This window comes from Folsomia candida, unplaced genomic scaffold (genome assembly GCF_002217175.1).
Source record: "Folsomia candida strain VU population unplaced genomic scaffold, ASM221717v1 Fcan01_Sc005, whole genome shotgun sequence".
NCBI lineage: Eukaryota > Metazoa > Arthropoda > Collembola > Entomobryomorpha > Isotomidae > Folsomia > Folsomia candida.
Genome location: NW_019091197.1, coordinates 6,063,025 through 6,086,441, shown reverse-complemented (window position 1 = coordinate 6,086,441; position 23,417 = coordinate 6,063,025). Strand labels below are relative to the sequence as shown.

Below are 23,417 nucleotides of genomic sequence, written 5' to 3'. Positions count from 1 at the left end.
TACTATATAGAATGTTGAGCTTGTCCCAAAAGCTTCAGTCATCATCGTCATGGTCTATGACTATCATCTATCTGAATTAATATTACCAGTTGAAGCAAAAGTTATTAAAAACCTGATATCTGTAGCAATGGCTGTTTTTGGTGCAATTTGTTTGTTACTTTTTTTGTACACTCCAGACTCAGTCTTGAGTAATCAAGAGATTGAAAAAAGCATAGAGGACATTTGCTACGAATGTCTGGAGAAAGACATGTTTTTCTATCGTGGATTGTTTCCAAATGAAAATTATACAACTACTTGCGTTCCATCGCACGAGCACCTTATGGATGGAGTATATCTTATGAAAAAAGCATGTGTCCCCCAAGACTGTAGAGATATTGGATCTATCATGGTGCAGAAAGAATGCTTACCTCCTCATCCATATTCTAATATTTTTTAACAGATTTAAATTGATTACTTTGAATAAAATTATGAATTTTTAAAGAATATACGTTTATTTTACTTTTTTATTTGCATATAAATTATACAATTCTCGGGAAATATTCCTTGTCTTATTCTACAACTATTTTGTAACTGTTCGTTACTTAAATCAATAAAAAGATATCCATACTGATCCGACAAACATTCGTTATACGCAGCTTCCAGTACTGTAAACTTTCTACCACTATTTAATTGCTTTCCTAAATTATTAATCCAAGATGAGTCTCTTAAATTTTTCATGCACACTAAATATTTTGACATTAGAGTAAGATCTCTGATTGATTTGTGGAAAAAATTTTGTGTTATAAATATAACGCTAGTATTAAAATGATGTGAACCTCTACAAAATAAATTGAATATTTCATCAGATTTAGAAGATTCATTTAACAAATCATCTAACACTACTAATTTATGATGAGTTCATTCTCTAACTCAGTAGGTAAACCTTTAACAAATTGTATTGTATTGTCAATATTCTTTATTTCATCATATTTTGGTTGCCAGACAGAGTAGTGATATCTGACCTCCAGCGGTGGTGGATTTATTATTTCATTTCGACGTTGAATTATTTGAGACACTAGCGTTGTTTTACCTGCCTATAAGAAAGAACCTAAATTAATATACATATGAGGTCTGGTAAATAATTATACATACCTGTGTTGCACCAGAAATGCATAAAATAAATGGTGCGTGTAACCTAAAATCAAACTTATTATCTTCTCTCGCACACATGATGATAGAATCTGGCATCATTTATTCAAGCGAGCTGCATATAAATGATGTAACACACCACAATCAAGCAGTTACGATCGCTTCGCCTTACAGATATCATCAGTCAACATGAAAACCGCTTACATATTTGATCATAAAGATTACTTCCATGCACTGCAACCGCAGATTGGGGGTGGATTTGCAGTTTATGCAGGAACTAGACAGCGGGGTGGGGGACTAGGTGGGGTCTTGGGTGCTTTAGTAAAATATGGTATACCAATTGCAAAGAAGTACATATTACCGCACGCCAAAGATGCTTTTCTCAGAACAGTCGCAGACATCACCTCTGACAGATCATCAGCAAAGGAATCAGTAAAAAATAATTCAAAGAGACTTATAAAAGATATTGGTAGTTCAATCGTTTCTAAACTTGTACAAGATGGATCAGGATTAAGTAGAAAAAGAAAATATAAAACTGAAGACACTAAATTTACTCCAATACTAAAGAAGAAACAGAAATTAGTTAAAAACAATAAGTCTAAAAAGGCCAAAAAATCACCAAGCAAGAAAACTGATTTTATTTCAACATGTCTTTAGTTCATAACTATTCTAACCCTGTGATTAGAAGTCAGGTAGATTTATTTAGTGTACCACCCACCGATACAACTATTGAGAATTCCTTTTATGCTGAATATAAACCAATTGTAAACGTCTCAGACTCCAATGCTAAAATAGAGTTTAGAATTGTTGGAAATAGTTGCCATTATTTAGATTTTTCAGATCATTTTCTCTATGTGAAGTTTCAAGTCCTTGATGAAAAGAATGCAAATTTGGCAGATGATGATGAGATCAGCATCGCAAATCTAACCTTACATTCATTATTTAAGTAGATGTACTTATTTCAAATCAACCTGTGACTGATGGGAACACTTGTTATGGATATAAAGCTATTATGGAATCACTCTTGAGTTATGGACCTGATTATAACGACACGCAGGGTACTGCAGCTTTGTTCTTTAAAGACGACTCTCTTAGTCAAGATGAAACAAATAATAGTGGCTTTTCATCACGGAAGGACTATGTCAAGAAGTCTAAGGTGACCATATAATATAATAAATAAAAATAGTAAAACTTATATAATGTTTTGGTACACAGATTGATGAAGTTTGTGATAAGCTTCGGATTGACATTGCTAATCAATCTCGATACATTTTAAACGACACTGATGTACTGATTAGCCTAACGAGAGCAACGGATCAATTTGTGCTTTTCCACACAGTTGGAACTGGAAAAACAAATAAAAAGCCTAAAATTAAAATAATTGAAACAAGCTTTTTTATCAGAAAACAAGTACTTTTCCCAAGCATAGTTCTGGCTCATCAAAAGATCTTGAGTCAAGGAGAAACAGCGAAATACCCACTGAAGAAAACTGGCGTGAAGTATTTTACAATAAGTAAAAATAATCAAACCTTCATTGAAGAAAATGCTTTTCAGTCCTTGATTCCAGATCGAATTGTCCTAGCTATGGTTAGCAATGAATCCTTCAATGGGAGCTATTCAACTTCACCATACTTATTTAAAGACTTTGGTATTTCATATCTGAGTGTAGCTGTTAACAATTTTTCAGTCCCAGTGAGACCTTTAACTTTAGACTTTAGTAATTCAGATTACTTACTTCCATATTATCTACTTTTCACTAGCTTAGGGATAGCTGGGAAAGATAATGGTTTAGTATTCGATAGAAATGATTTCAAGTCAAACGGATACGCATTATTTCCATTTGATCTTCGACCTATTGTTGACAGTGATCAATTGTTACAACTAGAGAAAACCGGTTCAGTAAAAATTGATTTAAAATTTAAAACGGGTTTAACTGAAGCTATAACTTTGTTAGTTTATTACGAGACAAATTCAATGATTGAAATTGATCAATTTAGACAAGTTAGTAAGCAATGAATTCATTTCAAATAAGGTATTACTTGGAAACGCTTAGGTTAAACGTTCACACTGGTGTGTATGCAATTAATCAGTTACAATTTATTTCAGCAAAAAGTTTTGCAATTGTCGTAAATGAACAGTAATTCAACTGGAATGCATTGGTTTTGTTTGATTAAGCGACAAAAAACTGCAGATATTGATTTTTTTGATAGCCTAGGTATGCCTTCTTCATTTTACGGTAAGGAGTTAGAACTTTTTTTAAAGCAAAATGGTGCACGAATAAATTATCATGATAAAAATGTCCAAAATTTTAAGAGCACAACTTGTGGTCAACACTGCTGCTTTTTTATCAGTAAAAGATTCAAAGGTTTTAGTTTTAAACATATTTTAAACTTGTACAGCAATAATACAAACAAAAATGATGCAATGGTAAGAAAAGTTATTAATCTTAAAAAATTTCCTAAGTTTACATGTAAAAGTCGGTGTTATAATAATATATTTACAAATATATGCTTTCAGAAAAGCAGACGATGTTATAATTTTAAATAATAAAAGTTAAACTTAGAAAAGTCGCAAACTTGTTTGTTTTTTTATCATACAAACCACTACTATCACTTTTGGAATATATTAAAGTAAGGATTTAACTGTATTTTTATATTACAGAAATAAAGTTGTGCAGATATTAATTTAAACCTTCGTAAAATTGCTTTTAAAACCAACACTACGTAGTTTACAAGTGATAACAATTGTCGGCAATGTTGCACATCTGCCTGTTCCACAGTTTCCAGGTTTTAATTAATATTAAGAGAAATCGTGATAAAGGAGAGTACAATACAAGGGCTGTTTTTTGGCCTAAAGCCACTTTTTATTTTTTTATTAATTTTTAGCCCGAACCAAGAGTTATGTGCCCATGTGTCTGTCCGTGTGTTGCGATAACTTTAGAACAAATAAATCGATTCGTACACAATTTGGCAGAAATGTGTATCTGGACAATGCGACGAATCAGTTCGAAGATGAGGTCAACCTCATCTTCGAACTGATTCGTACAACTTCAAACAAGATTTGGACCGGTGGGGGTTATATTAGTGGTGTGGGTCAATGGTTTGGCATATTTGAAATAGTAGAAGGCTTAAATTCGGTATGATGTTCCCAATGGAGGTATAAACTCAGAAAATGAAGTTAAAATTTAACATTTTTGCAAGATAAGGACCCTGTTGGGTGATCCCTACCGATTTCGAAATGTTGCCGTAGAATGGTGAAATTTAGCAGAGAGGTCCGTATTTAGTTCAAATGAAAGGATATGACGTTACATGTAATTAAAATGTAATCAAAGGGACCCCACTGAGGGACTCATATTGGTTTTTAAATATTGTCTTAGAAGGCTGAATTGGTTATTGAAACGACTATGACGTGTAAATATGAGATTGGATATATTTTGAAACCTATGACAGTGACCCCAATTGGAGTTAGTGTAAGCTTCCTAACATAAATATTTTTACAAAAAAACACTCTTAGGTTCGGCAATTGATATCGCACATAAAATAAGAAAACAAGTAATCTTACGGGTACATTTTATTAAATATCACATTCCAGAATTAATTTCTCGCATTCACCATAACTGTAGTGCAATATTATCATTATATTGCCTCGCCGTGGGCCTATTAGTGTTAATGTTTATTTCATTATGCAAGAAGCAATAAATAAATAAACAATTAATTGATGCGATCTATACATGACTACACAAAATACCATTCGCTTCCTAAATCAAAAATATAAATATATATAAGAATGGAGTTTTGAGTATCAAGTGTGTTTGCTGAAATAATAGTTAGCAACAAATATTTATAATTATTTATTATTTAAATTTATTATTTAAATGATTACTAGGATATATTTGATAAAAAATTAAAGACGTGACTGACAAATTAAAATTATCAAATTAGACAAATTAAAAATGTTGAACTAACTCACTGCAATTTCAGACACATTACTTGTTTGATTAATTTCGGGATTACCCAGGTTATGGCTTAACATTAGTTTTCATTTCTATTTGTCTGACATCTAGGAGTGGCAGAGATCTTGCAGCCATCAGTAAATTTTAATATAAATCGTAGTCATCTGTAACAAATTGAATTGGAGTTGTGTGTAAGATCATATTGGGAAAGAGAAGACAAAACAAAATGTTCTTAAATTTTTATACAGGCCCACGGCGAGGCAATATAATGATAATATTGCACTACAGTTATGGTGAATGCGAGAAATTAATTCTGGAGTGTGATATTTAATAAAATGTACCCGTAAGATTACTTGTTTTCTTATTTTATGTGCGATATCAATTGCCGAACCTAAGAGTGTTTTTTTGTAAAAATATTTATTTTCTAGTTTTAATATGATTTATTATTTCAATTCAAGTAAAATAAAATAATTCTCTAATTTATTCCTTAATAATTTTAAAATTAATTTTCCCAAGTCCTAGAGTGTAATAATTAACAAATAAGTATGGAAAGTTAAAGGTTACAGTCAAATAAATGAATGAATCGCAATCGTCTGGCTCCGTGGCAATGGTGTCGCATAACTATTGTCGCTGTTGTGCAGAAATAATTGTGCATTTTAAACTTTTCTCCGTCTCACTGGCACACCTGCTTTGTGTTTTGCCATAGTTTTCCTGTTGAATTTCATTTCCCACACAATCTGGCTGTGGTTGCTTGGGGAAGCACCCACGAATTAAGTTAAATTTGTTATTTCAATATTTGGCGCCGTTTTATGACAGAATCTCATCATGCCCCAAGAGGGGGTGTGACTGGGCACACCCCATTAATTGGTTACATCATTATCTAGTTAAATATTGACGCTCTAAGCTCATTGTATACCAACCTCGGTTAGAAATGAGCGAAATATTAAGACTACCACAATTTTCAATATACGGAACTCCTCCCCAATGGGTGTGGTCAACGACCATTGGTCACATAAAATTATTCGTTGTTAATGTGTTTACTTTCATTTTCATGAGTCAAATTTTCAGGGAATCCTGGCCCAAGAATTCGACAAAAAATAATTATAAATGTATCAGGTAATTCCCATCCGTGGCCACACCCCTCCAGTGGGTGTAACATGATTATTTGATGCATCCAAAACGTATCACGTGTAAATAGAATGACATTAAAATTTGCAAAAAGGAGCAAAAAAAATTCGAAGCCGACGAGGATCGAACCCACGACCTATTGGGCCATAATCTGGAGGCATTACCCCAGAGCCACACTATCTCCTGTTGTTGATCCCGGACCAGGATTCCTGGTGTTATTGTAATACATATTTCATGCAATGTATTTAGTTATGGAGGTGGTTCAAACACCAATTTCTCATGAAAAAAATTCGAAATTTCGAAATTTGAAAAAAAACGGCACTGGAAAATTTAATTCTCTAATTATTATGCCTCTTATCATTTCTCGATAAGACGCTTGGTTTTGGCTGAAACTTGAGGGGACCTTCTCAGCCACCTTGTTTGTGCGACCAACTCTTTCTGTGAGACAAGTTGCAAGCAACCACTGCACAGAAATAGTTGGTGGAAAGGTCGTTGTGTAGGAACTTTCTGTTCAGCCTGCCTGGCAGGCTGGGAGGGCCGTTCACAAGTAACATGGAAAAAATTTAAAAAACTGAAAATTGGAATTTTAACATAATAACTTGTATCTTACTCATGAATCATATTATGGCGGTGGTGGTGGGGGCGTAAAATGAAAATGTGCAAATTTTCTCCATTTTTTTCGTTGACTTTTCTTTATTTATAAAATTTTTGCATAATAAAGTAAATAATTCGATAACCCCCTTGAATAATGTATATTTTCTTTCAAATTACAAATAAAAATTATTAAATATCACATCAAATATGTAAAAAAAATTATTTGTCAGAGGGAATTTGAGATTGAATCTAATTTACGATTAGATTAATCTGTGAATAAAATATTTATATTTACAGTGTAAAACTTGACCTTCCTTAATTACAAGGTTTATGAAGAAATAAAATACAGTCATAGACTTAGCAAAGATCATGATTATTAAAGTGATTACAATTAACCTTCCTGCATTAGTTCATCATCAGAGTAATCTTCATCGTCACATTCCATGTCTTCACAGGGTACCACACATTTGCATGATTTCCTGCATACGCTACAGCATCGACATTTATTGCATTGGCATACTTTTGCAAGACATCCGCACTCAGTGTTGGAAGCTTTATATCCTACTATGTCTTGAAGGAGACATTTCCGGATACAAATCCCTTTTTTAAATATTTTATTACGCATATTCTGAGTTGTAAAAGTTATTGCTTCTCCACTCCTGCCTTGAACTTCCCTAACTCGTCCTATTTTTTGCAAAATGGAAGCTACATTTTCATCGCAGTCATATAAGACTGCTCTTTCAATCGTAGGGTTGTCCATTCCTACAAATTTTTTGCAGGCTCAAATTGGAGTGCAAAACCAACGTTATCAACATCAAATTTGGTAATATGTAAAATATCTGCGTACCCATGCCGTAGAAAATTGTTGAGAGAAGAATTTGGGTACATTTAATATCCGATGAAAATAGTTCCAAAATCCTTTCTTGAGTCTTTGGCCCAGTCCCAGATGTGATATGCTCCACTAGGTAATCAAATAGCTCCCCGTCACGAAAAACTTTCCCTTCCTCAGGTAATAAATTACTGATGTAGTAATTTGCATCGGAGGTCTCGTTACAAGTTTTAAAGAACACTATAGTTCTCTTCGTATCAGTACTATACGTCTTCCCCTCTATAATTAGGAAATCCAGATCCTTTTTAATGTTGGTCTTTCTCCTACAGTCCAAAAATATTTCCGGCCTACCAGAGCATAAGATACAATATATCTGTGGTTATTGAATTATTTTTGTAATTGTTTCAATTCCTGTAAATATTCTACCTATCCGGGTTCTTCGCAATAACATTGAGTTCATCTTCACCTAATTTGCAAGCCTCGAGGATACCAGGCATCATATTTTTGGTGAAAGTAGCTGTAAACAGCCCGACAGTACATTCAAGAAAAGTTCTCAATTTCCCCACCCGTCCAAATGCAGGACGAAACGTTTTTGACCTTACAAAATTTTTAATATTTTAGATTCGTCGTCTTTTAAAATTTTACTTAATTCCTTTACCAATCATAAAGTGTATGAACTTCGTCGATCATAACAAATGAGATGAACTTTGACCACTTAACAAGTAGTTTTCTAACGTAACTTTGTTCTAAATTATCCGGATTGCATAATAAGTAGTAAGCATCTCCATTCTGCATACACTCTACAAAGGAAGTATGCAATTTTGTTTATGTATCTAAACTAAGGAGGTATAATGGTAGTGGAAACTCTCACCTAGTTCGTGTGAGATTGTTCCTGCACAGGTATCATCCTTTGTTAAAATTGAAGCTTTTAAGTTTTGGGTTTCTAATTTACTCAACTGGTCGTTTATTATTGCATTCATTGGATAGACAATTATAGCAATTTGTTTTGTTCCCGTTATCTAGAGAAATATTTTATTCAGTAATTACAAACATTTCATTACTACCTTTCATTACTACCTTGGCTTTCATTAGAGGTGCCAACACAAAGATTGCAGACTTTCCACTTCCGGTTGGGTGGACGCAAAGTGTGTCCTTTCCAACTAGTAACGAATGTATTGCTTCAGCTTGACTTGGCTTAAGTGATGGGTACATTTCATGAGAGTGATTATGTACGGTGTACTTGTACAACTCGCGGACATTTTCGTTTGCGGATCGCAACGTACAGTTTGATCTTCTATATAATGTTCGGTGAACCTTTCTGGTGAGAAGAGATATTCACAACTTTACTAATTATTATACTGATCAAAATTATTCTTTCTACTTACAAAGAGATTTTTTATTTATAACAGGAAAGAGCAATTCTAATATCGACTGCGACTTATTTCAGGAGTTTATAAACAGGTCGCCTTGGTTTTCATTATACACATTCAAAATATTTTTAACATTTTTTATTCTAGATTATTGAAATCCATGGTCCTCATGAAATACGGAAATAAAAACAAGAAAGCAGTTATTCGCAGAAGTAAATCCATTCAAATTCTCAAAGAGCTCATGGCGTCCTGGCAAGACATGATAGGAACAGTGGCGGATTGTGCTCCAGAACATCACGCTCATTACCATAAATGGCGTGGTGATGTTAAAGAAGCAGTGCAGCTTATCCACAAGTTTGATGTCAAAATTAAAGGAAAAAGATCACATAAAGGATTTCCCAATTTTGAGTACAACCATTGTGTAGTGGATGACATTGTAGAATATAAAAAAGTCATAGTTGACTTATTAGACAAACTCGATTTTGCACAGCGTCGCCGAGATGAAACCAGACAGTCTACTAAAAGACCGACTTAAGTCTTGTTAATTCCCAGTAAACGTCTTTAATTCAATTCTTTAATTAAAAAAAATTGTGTAATTTTTGAAAATTATTATGTGTACTGAATAAGTAAATATAATTATTGCAATATTTTAATTCCTCGTATGAAAATGAATTTATTTATACATGATTAGTTAAGATTTTGCGACTCGTTTACAATGAGTAATTTTAGTAGCTTGGGGTAATATGAGATTTATGAGACACCAATTACGATATCCACCCATAAATTTACCACACCCCCCTGACCTGATGGTTAACATAGAACCCTTTAATTATACATTTCCAATGCAACTAAATTTGTATGTCACAGGCCAGTTTTTTAACTTCTGACCACCCCCGGAGGTGGTGTGCCGTAATTGATTAATTTCGTTAACTAATTTGGATGCAGAAATGAAATGAATTTTTTAAAAAATTATTCGTTGTTTGTGAACGGCCCTCAATAACTCATTATAACATGGTGAGATACACCAGCTGACATTCGTCATAACTTTTCCACCAACCTTCTTTTCACAGAAAAGAATTGGTCGTGCCAACAATCAGCCACCCATCTGAATGCATATCTTATGCTTGGCAGGGCCCCACTTGAGCATATTCACATATGCTTTTTGAGACGGGGCCCAGCTTTCCGGCTTTGCCTCACCTAAGAAATAAAATACCAAATAATTGGAAGAATTGATGGGGAGAGTATATTTATTATGATTTCCACTTTTCTTACAATCTAAGGCCTGAGGTTTATATGTATGACATCCCAAGTATAATTGAAAAGTGTCGTTGGAATATAGCCCAAGTGATGTGATCACATGAATATAAACTGACTTGTTATGTCCGGCCATCGTCGAAGTCATTTCGAACCAATAATTTTAAGATATTTAAAAACCGGTATGAGTCGCCAAATGGTCGCTTTTGATTGCATTTTAACGTCATATCCTTTCATTTGAACTAAATACGGACCTCTCTGCTAAATTTCACAATTCTACGGCAACATTTCGAAATCGGTAGGGATCACCCAACAGGGTCCTTTTGTTGCAAAAATGTTAAATTTTAACTTCATTTTCTGAGTTTATACCTCCATTGGGAACATCATACCGAATTTAAGCCTTCTACTATTTCAAATATGCCAAACCATTGACCCACACCACTAATATAACCCCCACCGGTCCAAATCTTGTTTGATCAACCTCATCTTCGAACTGATTCGTCGCATTGTCCAGATACACATTTCTGCCAAATTTTGTACGAATTTATACGAATTTGTACCTTTTCAAAATTTATCGAAATACAGACAGACAGACATTTTAATGTCGCACAACTTTCATGGTTCGGGAATCGGGCTATGCAAAGCTATACTGACAGGTTATGACTTAAAATCGTGATCATAACAACAAGTCGTTAAATTGAAAAAAATTCCATGAAAATTATTTAAAAATCACCAAAATCCCCACCACTTTGGACCTCGTGGCGTTCGATCCCAAGTTCCCGGTTCTTAGATTTTTCTTACATGAATTGATTATGACCTACAAAAGAAGTATGCGAAAAATCTAAGTACCGGAAACTTGGGATCGACCGCCAGGACGGTCCAAAGTAGGCCACTAAACAGCATTTGGACCGTACTCATCTTTTAGCGTATTTGTCGCTATTTGTAACTAGGTTATTTTATGGTCAGGACTAAACGGGTCACGTACCAAATTTATAATTTCGCATTACCCCCCACCACATTTTAGTTTATTTTTTTCGAGCAGTTGACTTGGTTTTGTTTGGTCGCGAACAAACGAAAACCAAATCAAGAAACATTTAGAATAAACAACAGTATTCTATGAATTTTGGCAGAAGTTGATTATTTCTATTCACACAGCTACTAATTTTACGAGAATTGCTGGCGGTTCATTTAGCTAGCAAAATTTGAATTCGAATCTGCTCACCATATTTTATAAATTGCTAATACTTATCAGTAAGACTCTGCTGTGTTGTGTTTATTTGTAAAGTTTGCGCTTATAGTAGGAATAGTATTTTAGTATTTGTTAGTAAATGTGTAAGGAATTCCAAAGTATTTTGCATGAATAGTATAGAGAAGCTGCTACATACATGGAATAAGTGGATAATGACCTAAAAATAAAGTAGTAATGTTGAGGCAAAGTAAATATGCATTTAATTCCCAAAACAGAATTTCTAAACTCCTTCACAATTAAGAACGAAATATTCATGGGAGGATTTTTTACCATTGCAGTTTATTTATGTATTTATCTCTTTTGCAGCAGTGATATACACAAAATAATTGGAATCACATGCACGCAAATACTAACTAGTAATAAAATGTCGTATAATAGCATTATTTCGTAAATTGAAAGAGACAATAATTAGGATGGGTGATTTCCACCTTGAAAGAAATTGTCGAATTGCTTAAAATACTCGAATAAACTTCCTGTTCATCAAAACACATCCATCATTGATTGTGGTAACAGTCTGCATCAAAAAATGAAGTGTTATTATATGACATTCCAATAATTTAGTGTTTTGTATTTACCATTCCCATTGCAAAGAGGTACGCCGCCTTGTAAACCTTGGAGTAGTCATTCCCATCATAAACACCGTCTAAACATTCCTTGTTCAAATTGCCAGACTCAGCTTGCGATAAACTCCAATCAAATAAATCAGAGTGATACTTCCATTGTACCACGTAGAACCCAATGTATGACGTGTAACACATCAATGGGGCAATGTCAGTACGTCTAAATCCTTCAAAGTATATCTGTGAGGACACGAAATTATAGTTATTAAAATCGAATTAAGTAAATTAAATTATAATTATCGCATTAAAACGGGATACAATTCTTATGTTTTCTTCCAAGAGCCTAATAGCCACTCGTGTGGTCAATTTTAATCCATAACAATAGATTCTAAATTCGGACCTTAAAATTAAAATTTAAGCTGTACTCATAATGTGCGTACTCACGTCAATGTCAAATCGTAACATAATTCGCGAAGCTTGCGAATCTTTGCAAAGTTTCAGTATTGAAAATGAATTGGCTAAGTTTAGCAAAGTTTGATACGCATATCAAGGCCCTTGATTATAGAGCTGGTTTTTATTTCGCGAAACAACTTCACAATACTAAATATTTTCCAAAAATTAAAGAAAACCCGTACCGAAACGATAGCATTTTAACAGAAGTAAGCAAAATTAACTAACCATTTGCCACGATATTTTTGAGCTAACATTTTTGATATATTTTTGAGCTAACATCAAACATCGCAAGTACGGAAAATTGTGTTGCGATGCGACATGAAATTTTAATGTGAGCACATACGCACATTGTTTAAATTGAATTTCTATCAATGCCAAAATTTATCTACAAGCGAGATTCAAGTCATTACCATAAATTTGATGACCTCGTTTCACAATATACAACAACAATAAAAACAGGAAATTATCCTACCTTCTTAAAAAAATGGATCGCCAGCCCAATCATGATATTGATGTGTAGCATATCAATCAACATATCCACGTATTCTGGGGGACTCACTGGATCAGCGCCATTCCAACCATAGGTAATAACCCGCATACTTCTTACAAACAAAGTAAAAAGCAGACTCACATTCCCGACCGCTATGATAATGGAAGGAACCACGTCCCGCCAATCAGCAAGAGAGGTTAATTCGGAAACGACTTCCTTTACGGTCAACAAATTAGTGTTTGTATCTTGTAAATCTGAGTAAATGTGATCCACGAAGCATCCATAAATACCGTGGAGAGCGTACATCAAAATCAAAATGAATGTGAGTGGCATTGGGAACAATAAGTAAGGTCCAAATCCATCATCAGGAGAATATTTCTGAATTGTTTCGTACAGTTCGAGTAGCGATAAAATGAGCGCTATAACGCTGGTGAATAGCCTGTAAAGAATAATGAAAATATTGTGCGTGCTCAGGTCGGAAACATAAATTGCGATACTAGTATGTAAAATTTGGCAAAGTTTCAGAATTAAAATATATTTGCGAAGCTTTTAAAAGTTCCGAACTTCTAGGGCTTATTTCGCAACATAACTTGGCAAACACTTTTCCCAAAAATTATGAAAAATGCGATGGAAACGATAGATACGCCAAACATCGCAAAATTGTGTTTCGAATGCGACATAAAATTTTGACCCGCAAATTAATCAATTGTGAAGCTTATTAATTTTATAAACTTTAAGATACACTTACACACTAATGTAGGAGCGATGTCTTAAGCGTTGAAGTTTAATCCATCCCAAGAGGGCAATCATGTCGAGAAAGGGAGCCTCTAAAAATGCATAAAAGGTTTTAGATTTTAGTCTTCTTTGAAACTATAAGTTAGTAAAATGGGAACTACTGATACCTACCGATTTGGTAACTTCCAAGATTTGGGCAGATGTGATACATCGCTGAAACGAAGCCTTCCATGATCAGCAGCATTGCCAAACCTTTATCCAACCCGGACTTGATTGGAATTCCGTATTCCTGATTTTCCAAAATTCCTTCACCTTGGTGTCCCTTTGCAGTATTCGAATCGTTGTTATTTACTTCTTCGCTTGATGAATTATTTTCCGCAATATTAGAGACATCCCCTCGACATGAGTTTGTATCTCGGACGGAATTTTGGCCACAATCAGGCAACTGATTCTCTTCTTGGGGCTCGGAAATTACAGATATTTGATCAAGAACGGGTAATCTTTTTTTTAATTTTTTCGCAATTTTTGTCTGCAGCTTGTCATGAATTATGACGAAAATAAAATACACCGCCCCTACTAATGTAAAGGCTGAACTGGATACAACGGAATTCCACAAGAAGAATTTAAAGCGCAAATTATGCCATATCCACATATTCAATTCAATCTGATAAGTGCACAATCTGTTGTAGTAGCAGTCGGACATATCGGACGTTGCTGTTATTGTCTGGTAAAGATGATGAAAAAGTTAAAGTAGAATCACAGGATTAAAAGTAATTCTTCATTACCAAAATTCGATAGAGGGCACTGCTGCAAAAAACTGCCATTAAGTATTCAATCGCGCTGCCACTGATGTCCTTGAAAAAATCTGTTCCATTGATATTTGACGATCGAGGTTTACTTGATGTGTAGTCCGACAAGAAGATGATTTTCTTATAATAGTATGGAACTCCTCTGAAGATTCCAAGGCTAGTAATTAGTTTGGAAAATATTTTTAAAAAATGTGGCGGAAGTCGTGATGAATACCGCTGTTGATATTAATTGAAACTAACCTCTTAGAAGGTTCTTCTTGATCATATTTCAAAGTTATTTCGCTCCCTTCCCTGATGATATTCAGGAAGAAACTCTGAAATTATTTTGGAGGGCTGAATTGTCCTATTTTCCTTACCTGATCCAAGAATACCAGGATAGTGATGCCACCAAAATAAGGAAGATCACGTTAGACACCATAAGCACAATGGGAGTAGAGAATAACCACGTTGTAATTTGTTTCTTTGCCCCGTGATCCCATGGAGATTGGGAAACAGTAACTTCAAACTTTGTGGTTCTATTCAGTCTGTAGTCACTAATATTTCCATATAGATTAGTGCGACATCTTTCATCCGTCAGTAGGACGACGATCGCTAATGCGAAACCGTCCTGTAACAAAGGCTCCCCCCAAATGAGGTCATCCCTCTGTAGAAATAAATACGTATTTAAAAGTCTTTATGGATTTAAGAATGTTTAATTTCTTACATTAATATGAATCACAGATAAGTTAAGTACGCTGTGTGATACTTTGGCAAAATCGATGGAATCCCTTGTATCGAAAATGGGGCACTGTAGATAGTATTGAAAAAAACGTTATAAAAATTTGAATGAAAGTCTCAAAAATACTGAATAATCCATTTAAATCTTACCATAACAAATGGGAAATGCCATAATAATTTTATCTCAAAAGTTAAGTGACATAAAATATTGAAATTATGTACCAGTTAAAATTGTCTAATCTTAAGTAAAAGCGACTTATTTCTTCATAATTCGGGATTAACTAAACATAAAAATATTAATTTGATGCAATTGAATAGCAAACATGGTTGTCCTTAACTCTGTGTTCTTCCTTGTTCTGTTTGGTAGGGTTACCAATATTTAAGAGAAGGATGGTAAATACAGGATTCTCTTAGAAAGTACCACCTATATTTATTTTGTGTCCAATCAATATTCAGAAACTTGATTTGACTCGGAATTAAAATAAACAAATTGGACGGTGGTTCAAATTTGTATGAAGTTTTCACGTACTTTTCAAGAGATTTCTTAATTATTACGTATAGTAGTTATTCCCTCTTCTTACGAGGGCGAATGAATTATTTCCTATAAAAATATGAATGGCGAATTTGTGGGGCGATAACACTTTTCCACAATATCCTGGTCAGTAATTGGTATTTATCGTAAGAAAACCTTAAAACAATCTTACATAGGGACTCTGTACGGAAATTACTGCGCAAGGTACCGTATCGATCCTCTTGGTAACAACAGTTACCGATTTAACCGCATTGTTTTCCGGATCAGAAAAATTGTAGATGAAATACGAGGAGATTGTCCCGGACAAGGTATCAGTCGTGATTCCTTTGTTTAATCTAGGTTACATTTTCAATAATAAAATTTCTTAAGCAAGCAAGTTATTTTGGAAATTGAAGACTCACACAAGTTTAAGGTCCTGCGATACTTGGACATTTAATTGAAACCAATTATCTCCAACCCCTACCCCCTCCGTTTCCACGGTTACAATTAATTTGCCTACTTCCTCAATAGAAGAAGGGGTAAAACATAACGATCCTCCAGACTCATAGATCCATCTGAATATAAAAAAAAGATAATTTAAACTTTATATTTGAAACTGTAGTGTTGGTACTAAAAAACAAGATCAAATTCTTGCTAAAGATAAATATACGAAGGTATTCATCACAACTTGGCATGGCAAATATATTTCTGAAAATATTTTTGCTAACTAAATACCTGCCTTAGAGCCTTCGCAAATCATTTTTCGAATCTCTACGAATTTATTTGTTTATATTTTTTTGCTAACTTGGAAACTTTCGGTCGTATTCCTAATGCACTTTTCTCCACTCATGTTTCGAATAGTTACCACCAAAAATATCAAAAAAAGTCATTAGGAATACCACCGTTTGTTTTTTTGCCAACGATGTGATGAACACCCTTAGTGGGAATTTAAATAATATATTCATTGGTCTTGATTGGATGGTAGCTCCGTGCGCTGTATAAATAGCAGTGTACAAAATTTGATCTTGTTTTATTGCACAAAACCAAACTTTACGTTTCGTTAATTCCATAAGTATAATTTCCCAATAGCCAAGGTAGTTTGATCAATTTGAATTGATCCTGCTGTCTGAGAGTAAAGATGATGGGGTAGCGTGTACAATTCGTGCACCGTTTTACGAGAACTTTGACTTTGACTCGAATATTTGATATGTCACCTGCCTCAGTTATTTTGTCGGTTAAACTTTTCGTGTAATCAAATATACATTCCGGGCTTTGACTCTGCTCTCTTGGGATGTTGTGGATTGATTCGCCTAAATCCATGTGAACGGGTCCTGGTCTACATTTGTTGGAAGCTGTGATTATTGGAGCCATGAGTAGAAGTAATTGATAAAGCGGGAATATTTGCATTTTGGAAATTGAATTGGGGACAAGGACGAAAATAAAATGATTTCTCTATGACTAGATGAATATTACTGACAGAATGATTGTCGAATATTCATTTTGTGGCAGTGATAGATTTTATTAATTTTGCCTCACTTATCTTACAATATTGTTTTTTGGTAGATTATTATTAATGCGACAGTCGGATTTCGACTCATGTGTGTGACATTGATACTCAAGCTCGGCCAGGTGGTCAGCCTGTGCAAATATAATCCTGTTATGTAGAGTTTATTATTTGATTTATGAAAACTTATGTAACTTATTTATTTAGTTTATGGTTCACGGTCAACATTGCTAATGGGAAGGTAGATAAAGTACTTGTGTCGGCTTGATGTGTGTTTTTGTGGTTATTAATTTTGATACGAAATTGCTCATGGTTTACTAAGGTATGAGTTATATGTGTGGATTGATCAAGTACAATTGTAAAGGGGAAATCTGTTTGCTGAGATGTGTAAAAAATTGACAAATTTATTTATAGATTTAGTGAGATGTCTTCCGTATATACTATTATAGTGCTGCTTATTGGTTCCCAACTTGATAGAATGATGGAGAAATGGAGAATGAAGAAGAAAGAGTGTGAAAAACTCTAAAATTTAAATAGAAGCGATATCTAAAGGCATTAAAATCACAGGAAAATAAGTTTGGAAATAATTTCGTGGTAGTTTTAGCTCTAGTGGTTCATTAGTTTTGCGTCAGTTAAGCCATCTCTTTACGGATGGTGATGAAGTGAACCATAAGTCGGGGTTGGTTTCTGTAGACTATTTCGTAGTGTCATAATTGCCCTCGTGGTAAAATCTATGACATATTGCGTCAATCCCAGGATTCGTTCGTATTTACTTTATGAGTATCGGATTAATTGTGCACATGTAAGTATATAAGATTTATTAGAAATTTATTACCCTGTGGGGGACTTACGCACAGGTACCTTAAATATGCAAATATGTATACGGCTTCGTAAATTAACAGATAAAGTATTTAAAAGTATCCGTGTTAGATATAAGTATTAAATAAGTATTTATTAAGTTACTAAATAATTAAAATTCTAAGCAGAGCTTAATAAAATATTTGTAGTGAAGAAGATAAAAAGTATTTATTTTTCACATGATGAATAATGGGGGTTGTAAAAAATGTGCAAAACTGTAAAATAAATTCATAATAATCACCATTCCAATTTGTATACATCCTGCCGTACTGAGGTATAAACAGTGTCTTTAAAGCACAAGATGTATAAACCAGTTTGTCATAATTGATGACAAACTCTCTACGAAACCTGTTTACCTAGATATTTATATGCATATTTATGTATCTTGTAAATTGGGATCTACTAAATCTTGAAACCGACCGACTAAAATCGTTACACATTTCAACATCGAAACCTGCCTTATGCACAGTGTAATAAATAAGTGGAGTCTTTGTGAATCGTATTTTTTTAAATTATGAAGTTGACTTTAGCTTTACACAGTTTCTTCTCAACTTGGTTCCTTTGCTCGAGTTTCCTTCTCCCACTTGAAATAGGTTTTGACCCGAATAAAATAAAATTCATTCTAAGCAAGGGTCCAGGGTGGGTTGGTAAATAAATTTATATGCTAAATTAACATAAACGCTATAATTAAGTAATTTAATTTAGTGTTCTACAAGAAATAAAGCACAATGATAAAGCATCTCTACAAAATAGTTCATTCATACCGGGTGGATTAACTGTATTTTACGTTCACGGATATTCAGAACGGATTATTATGTTCGCAAGTAAGATTGAATATTTTCCACATTTATTTTATTTCAAATCTCAAATTAGCGATCAAATTACTGAAAAAATATTACAGATGATGTGGTCCCTACTTTCACAACGGGATCTGGATTTATCGATAATTTTATAATTGTTGATTGGTCAGCATTGTCAGGAAATATTATCTTTCCACCGGATTTCTTCCTCGCGTATCCCATTGCGGTGAGCAACGTGGCCAAAGCGGGGAAGCGGATTGCAAATTTTATAGCGTGGCTGTATTATCTTGGAAGCATAAATTTGGACAGGACTCATCTCATTGGAGTATCCCTTGGGGCACATCTTGTCGGAAGGGTTGGGGCAGAAGTTCAGTTGTTAATGGGAGGGAGACAGCTGGCTAGGCTGACAGGTTGGGCAAATTTTTTGTAAAGATCTGGACAAATATTGTGAATTTAAAAAAATCCTGTAGGACTCGACCCTGCAGGACCGCTGTATTATCCGTCCCACCCAGATTGGAACCTGGACAAGAGTGATGCCTATTTTGTCGATATCTACCATTCAAATGCAGGCTTATACGGAGAGAAAACGCTAGGTGGACATGTCGATTTTATCAGTAAGTTAAAAAAATTGGAAAGATTTTTGCTAAAAATGATTTATGGAATTGTCACTTATAATTTCGCTATGTCAATTATGCCTCCAGTAAATAATGGACATTCTCAACCAGGCTGTAATTTGATCAGCAACCTTCTCTTCTGCAGCCACGGCTTTGCAGTATACCTGTTCCTCGACTCCTTCAAGAGGGCGTATGTTGCTTGCCAATGCTCAAGCAGGGAACTGGATCCCGGGAATTTTAAATTGTGTCGGGAACAATGCCCGAATCCGGTCCTGGCAGGGATTTATACGCCACATACGTAACTATTTAGAATTTTTTTAGGATAAAGTAAAGTTTTGTATTAATATTAATTTTATGTAAATAGGGCCCGTGGAGAGTATCATATAACTGCGGGGAAACTAAACACCTAATTAAATATTGTAGGATGATAATGCCATGCCATTAAGATTATTATGGGAAAGTTTATAGGAAAGATATTCCTAATTGGTTAGTGATAAAATTTAAGTGCAGGGTGTGACTTGGGATAGAGTATTCGTGAAAAGTACTGTGCATGGGTGCTGAAAAAATTGGCATACAATGGGAATATGAATAGAATATTTTGGTAAAATGTAGTTGTGCTACGTAATAATATGCTTTAGTAGAGAAACTATCAATTTCAGTCCATTGTGATGGTCCATTTCGTATTACATTTTTTTTATTCCCGTCTGCTATAAGTGATTTTTGGCTTCATATTCCTTATTTTTGGAAAAATTAACATCTTAGATAAATTGTTTAGTCAGTAATTGGCCAAAGAATTTAAGTAATTAATAATAAAACAATAAAACATGTCGAAGTAAATAAATAAATAATTATAATCCCTGGTTATTATATCGCCACACTAATTCTAGAATGACTTAAGTATGGTTTATAGTTTATCAACACGATTGCGTCATGTCACCATAGCGTTCACCTTGTTTACTTGTCGCGGATATATAGTTTCGCCATGTGTTGTCATCATCACGACATCTTTCTCTTCGCTACCACTTTCGCTGCGCGTCATCATAGAGAAAGTAGAAACCCGTAATTGAAATTTTTAATTTCAATATTTTTTCTCTATACTCCAAACTCCGTTGTCATCACATTTTTTCCCCAAAATTTATGAGCTTCCGCCGTCCATCCTCCGTCCAAAAGTAGAAACTTTTCTACTTTCATAGAGATCGTGAAGAGATCGCAAAATTGGAGCGATCGTAAACTAAGAACCCGCATGACAACAAACAACGAATTTTGGGGAGGACGCTATGATGACATGTCGATGGCATGACGATAAGCAAAAATCCATAAACTTTCAATTCTCTTAGCGATCGCTAACATTATTCGTAAACCATAAACCGACCTTTATGTGCTCACTAAAATAATGCATTTTGTTTCACATAAGTCACGTAGACTTGGCGTTAAATAACAGTAGCATATTATTATTGGGATTACGAGTTGCTTATTATTCTAACGAATTGCACCTAATAGTCTCAATTTTGACATTTGCCTTACAATACTGGCAATACGACGTATTAAGGGAGTGACTACTTTTTCCTTACAAAATGTTGCTAGATATTTCAATTTTTTGCCAAAATAAAGCAATCCTAGCTGCAGCCACTGAACTAGACGTACCCCCCAAAATACAGCAATCTTCTTATTTTCCCCCAGGAATGCCATCACCCCGAGTTTCATGAGAATTCCACATATGACAAAGACCGGCCTTATCAGATCGGTGGAGACGGGCGTCGCCTCAGTAAATGTGACCGGGTCTTTCAAATTGCCAAAAGAGCGCTGCACCGCTTCAAAGTATTTCTGTTTGTCGTAGCCAGAACTAAATTTTTTCAACACCTCGCCAACTCTTTTTACGTGAAGCCACACTTTGTCCAAGCCAGCTTCGCGCATGCGCACGTAATCCCGGGAGAAATAAGGGGTTAGCAAGTTGGTATCGCCGATTCGTAATTCTAAATTCCTGAATGGAGATTCTCCCCTGTTAAGGACCACGCGACGATTTCCGACAAACTTATAAACTTTTAAAACAAAGTCAAAGTCCATCTCGTAGAGAAATATGGCGATGCTGGGGTATTTTTTGGTAGTGTTTTCGGTTATAATCTTGTTTAGCATGGTCCCGGCAGAATTGTCATTTATGTCGACGACCTTTTGTTGGAATCCGGTCAAAAATTTGGTAAATTTTGGAGTCTGGGCGCCACTAGAGAGTAGGTTTGGGATAATGTAATCCAGTAAAGAGGATTTGGTGGATCCAGATACGAAGTTGTAGAAGGGATCTCTAGCTACGATGAGGATGTCCCAGTCTATTAGGTCGTGAACCCCGTGGGGGGTAGGTGGTGGGATGAGGACGGTTAGGCAGGAATAGATCGAACCCTGATATATATTTGCCATTAGGACGAGGTATCCAAAAAGCCAAAGGGTGAGGATCACCAAGGTCACTTTGCCTCGACGATATGCCTTTCCAGCAGTGTCGCCGACCTGACCGAGAAGAATGGACGTCACGGTGATTAGCTTTTCCAGCGCGGTTACCAGCCAGTAGTTACGGGATACTTTAATAAATTCCAGATATGTTAGAAATCCTGCTAGGCCAATTATGGTTAGCAGAAGGCATATCCAAGTTTCCCGGTCGAACGGGGTGACAAACGTTGCAACCCCGCTGGCAGGAGATGGCGGGTTTGTGATAGTTAGAAAATTGACGTATGACAGACTAACTTTGTAAATGTGGTAGAATGTTTCAATGTAGTTAATCCTGTAACTTAAAACTCCGCCGAAGTTTCTGTGCGGGTGGAAATCGGCGATTGAATCAGTACCGTATTTTCTGATCAAGGTCAAATTATACTTTTGCACGATAGCCAACACGAGACAGAAGTCTGGGTCGAGTGAATTAGTAGAGTTGACGTATGGGATGGAACAGGCAGAGTTTACTAAGGATTCGGCAAGAGTAGAGTAGGATACGGAATATTTGTGCATATTTTTGTTTAAGAGGTTCCAGCGTTTGTAAATTTCTGTCGGCGAGAAGGTCAATAGTTGTAGAAAGCTGAGGGGCTCACATGTCAAGCAAGGGATGAGTAGGGGTGAAGTCAGATTGTCATCGAAGATGGCTAATTTGGCGGTACCTATAAGTACAGCTGCACGCTTGATGCAGTCTATATCTCGAGATAGATCCACCTTGCCGAAGACGTGGTCTGGTCGAAATTCCTTGGTGACGAGATGTAGCAATATTTCGCAGGTGAGATATCCCGAGACTAACAGGCGTGGTTGGTTTAGTGGTATAAAAAGGGTGTGGTGTCGTGCTGATTTTCCTGTTTCGCGATGGGAAAAATCGTGTAAAGATTCGATTTCTGTGGGTAGGTGGAAATCGATGGGGGATTCGCAAAGGGTAATTTGACGTAGTGGGGTGTACGAATTTAAAATGCGAACAGAATGAAAATACGGAAAATTAGAGTCAATATCTAGTAGTTTGGAACATTCAGATACGAATATGAAAGTGATGTCGGCATCAAGAAAAAATTTGTCCGAGATACCCCAAGATTTTGAGATCAGTAATGTGGAGATCATCGCTAATAGGGAGAACTGCCAGTGAGGAAACCGCATGGTCGAAATGTGTATGGATAAAACAATTGACAAAACAAATCAGGTATGTGTTAGAGTTCTTATCTGAATAGTTGAAACCTAAATAAAAGTGCGAAAATTTTGCAGACAATATATCTGTTCTTGTCAGGAGGATGTATCAACCCACTTATTATTGGGTGCAAAACGGTTGGTAGAGTAAATATTGGCAGTATTGGTAGAGTAAATATTTCATTGTAGCATTTATGGTTTAAAAATTCTGGCGTAGGTTGGT

General features: G+C 35.1%; 2 protein-coding genes across 2 annotated transcripts; one reads left to right on the top strand and one right to left on the bottom strand.

The window, feature by feature from the left end:
- Positions 1 to 11,782: 11,782 nt before the first annotated feature.
- Positions 11,783 to 17,191, bottom strand: LOC118435530 (SID1 transmembrane family member 1-like). Its single transcript, XM_035851707.1, has 11 exons — positions 16,834 to 17,191; positions 16,202 to 16,354; positions 15,255 to 16,135; positions 14,908 to 15,194; positions 14,792 to 14,842; positions 14,528 to 14,708; positions 13,914 to 14,466; positions 13,756 to 13,834; positions 12,990 to 13,446; positions 12,080 to 12,304; positions 11,783 to 12,018 (listed from the first exon to the last, which is right to left on the bottom strand). Exons 4-11 carry the CDS (start codon positions 14,967 to 14,969, stop codon positions 11,956 to 11,958), a joined length of 1,671 nt encoding a protein of 556 aa, XP_035707600.1. The 5' UTR covers positions 14,970 to 15,194; positions 15,255 to 16,135; positions 16,202 to 16,354; positions 16,834 to 17,191; the 3' UTR covers positions 11,783 to 11,955.
- Positions 17,192 to 18,955: 1,764 nt separating this feature from the next.
- Positions 18,956 to 20,407, top strand: LOC118435907 (putative endothelial lipase). Its single transcript, XM_035852425.1, has 5 exons — positions 18,956 to 18,965; positions 19,043 to 19,351; positions 19,412 to 19,555; positions 19,643 to 19,853; positions 19,920 to 20,407. Exons 1-5 carry the CDS (start codon positions 18,956 to 18,958, stop codon positions 19,963 to 19,965), a joined length of 720 nt encoding a protein of 239 aa, XP_035708318.1. The 3' UTR covers positions 19,966 to 20,407.
- The last annotated feature ends 3,010 nt before the right edge of the window (positions 20,408 to 23,417 follow it).

Coding starts and splice junctions, on each gene's coding strand:
- LOC118435530 (XM_035851707.1), bottom strand. CDS start 14,969: ATGGTGTCTAACGTGATCTTCCTTATTTTGGTGGCATCACTATCCTGG. Junction 14,843..14,907: donor TCCTGGTATTCTTGGATCAG/GTAAGGAAAATA, acceptor GAATATCATCAG/GGAAGGGAGCGAAATAACTT. Junction 12,305..12,989: donor CGATCCATTTTTTTAAGAAG/GTAGGATAATTT, acceptor GTGTCCTCACAG/ATATACTTTGAAGGATTTAG.
- LOC118435907 (XM_035852425.1), top strand. Junction 19,352..19,411: donor ACAGCTGGCTAGGCTGACAG/GTTGGGCAAATT, acceptor AAAATCCTGTAG/GACTCGACCCTGCAGGACCG. Junction 19,854..19,919: donor GGGATTTATACGCCACATAC/GTAACTATTTAG, acceptor TTATGTAAATAG/GGCCCGTGGAGAGTATCATA.